Source organism: Morone saxatilis, unplaced genomic scaffold, assembly GCF_004916995.1.
Source record: "Morone saxatilis isolate NCDOM2014 unplaced genomic scaffold, NCSU_SB_2.0 Contig20, whole genome shotgun sequence".
Taxonomy (NCBI): Eukaryota; Metazoa; Chordata; class Actinopteri; family Moronidae; genus Morone; species Morone saxatilis.
The window spans coordinates 637,500-639,160 of record NW_023339763.1 but is presented as its reverse complement, the minus strand read 5'-3'; the positions used below and the strand labels follow the sequence as shown (position 1 = coordinate 639,160).

The window sequence follows — 1,661 nt, the reverse complement described above, 5'->3', positions numbered from 1 at the left end:
CAAACCTGCAGCTCTTGTGGGGGGTTCCTGGTCTGAAGAGGTCAGTACCTATCAAAAGTCGTCCAAGGATTGATGTTTGATATTCATAAAAATGATAAATCTAACGTTGTAGTGTCGGACACAAACCAGCTGGCTCTGTGTACGGCGTCTCGTACACCGCAGGCTCGATGTCGGCGTAGCGGAGCTCCTTCATAGCGACGTACTGAACGCTCTCCTCTTTATTCATGTCCATGTAACCTCCATCACTGTCACTGCAGGGCGAGAGACACTCACACTCAATGTACACAGAGGGAGAGTAAAATGGAGTTTTATTTGTCCCTAAACAGACCACAGTGACAACGTACAGACTCAGTGGTCACAGCCTGGACCTAGAGACCGGTCCTTATAGACAGACCTGCTGCTGATGGGGGACAGGAAGTGTACACAGAAAACCCAGTGTGACACACACTGACTGTTGTTGTTGTTGTTGTTGTTGTTTATTAATGTCATAAATGTGTACATATTTGTTCAATCACAAGCCCCAGTAAACATTCTAACACAAAAACTAACTAACATGGTTACTGCTGTTTCATAATGTTTGTTTGTCTTAGAAATAAATCTAAACAACAGTAACCTGAAACTGAAAGACAGACAGACAGACAGACAGACAGACAGACAGACAGGATATACTGTGTGTGTGCGTGCGTGCGTTGACCTCTTGGTGTGTGCGTCGCTTTGTAAGAAGGTGTGTTTGTTCCTCTGTAGATAGTTCACAAGGTCTCCATGACGACAGAACTCAGTGATCAGATAGACAGGACCTGGACGAACAGACAGACAGGCAGACAGGCAGACAGACAGTCAGTGTGTCCCGTATGGTGAGCTGCAGTTCTCTGTGTCCAGCAGGTGGCGTCTCCCTGTGTGCAACAGTTGGTTAGTTCATTAACTCATTAGAGAATATTCAATGTACATCCACAGCTCTCCAGTAGCCCTCTCTCGCCCCCTGGTGGCTGGCTGCAGTACTACTCTGTTAGCGCTGTTAGCTCTGACTAATAGGTTAGTTTAGTTACTTTATTATTAGTTTATTGTTAGTTTATTATTAGTTTTGGGTTAGTTTATTATCAGTTTATTTTTAGTTTATTATCAGTTTATTGTTAGTTTATTGTTAGTTTATTGTTAGTTTATTATAAGTTTATTATTAGTTAGGGTTAGTTTAAAACTAGTATAGGATTAAGTCAGGATCAAACTGTAAACCTCCTCCCGTGCACGCTCCCAGCAGGTTGACGACATTCAGGTGAGGACCGAGATGAACCAAAACCTTCAACTCCGACATCAGAGACTGAACGGCACCGCTGCTGGCTGAACACACACACAGTATCAATAATCAATAATCAATAATCAATTACCAATAACCAATAACCAATCAGACTGGTTCACTGGAACATGCTGACATCAGGAGAGAAATCGTTTGACTTTCAGAAGATCACAGAGTCACAGTCAGACAGACAATCAGACAGACAGAGAGACAGACAGAGAGACAGAGACAGACAGGTACGTACGTTTGACCATCTTTATGGCGACTTTAGTTGAAGAGTGAGAGTGAAGCAGACCAGAGACGGTTCCCTCAACCACACGACCGAATGCACCTGAACCCAACACTGGACCTGGAGACAGACAGACAGACA

General features: G+C 43.8%; 1 protein-coding gene across 1 annotated transcript in view; it reads right to left on the bottom strand.

Moving 5' to 3' along the window:
- Nucleotides 1-1,636, bottom strand: part of LOC118331334 (platelet-derived growth factor receptor beta-like) — a gene marked incomplete at its 3' end in the record, with an annotated part of 3,743 nt that extends 2,107 nt beyond the window's left edge. The window contains 4 exon segments of the mRNA XM_035666182.1: nucleotides 127-251; nucleotides 695-797; nucleotides 1,231-1,335; nucleotides 1,536-1,636. Coding sequence (XP_035522075.1) covers nucleotides 127-251; nucleotides 695-797; nucleotides 1,231-1,335; nucleotides 1,536-1,545 — 343 coding nt within the window.
- Nucleotides 1,637-1,661: the final 25 nt, after the last annotated feature.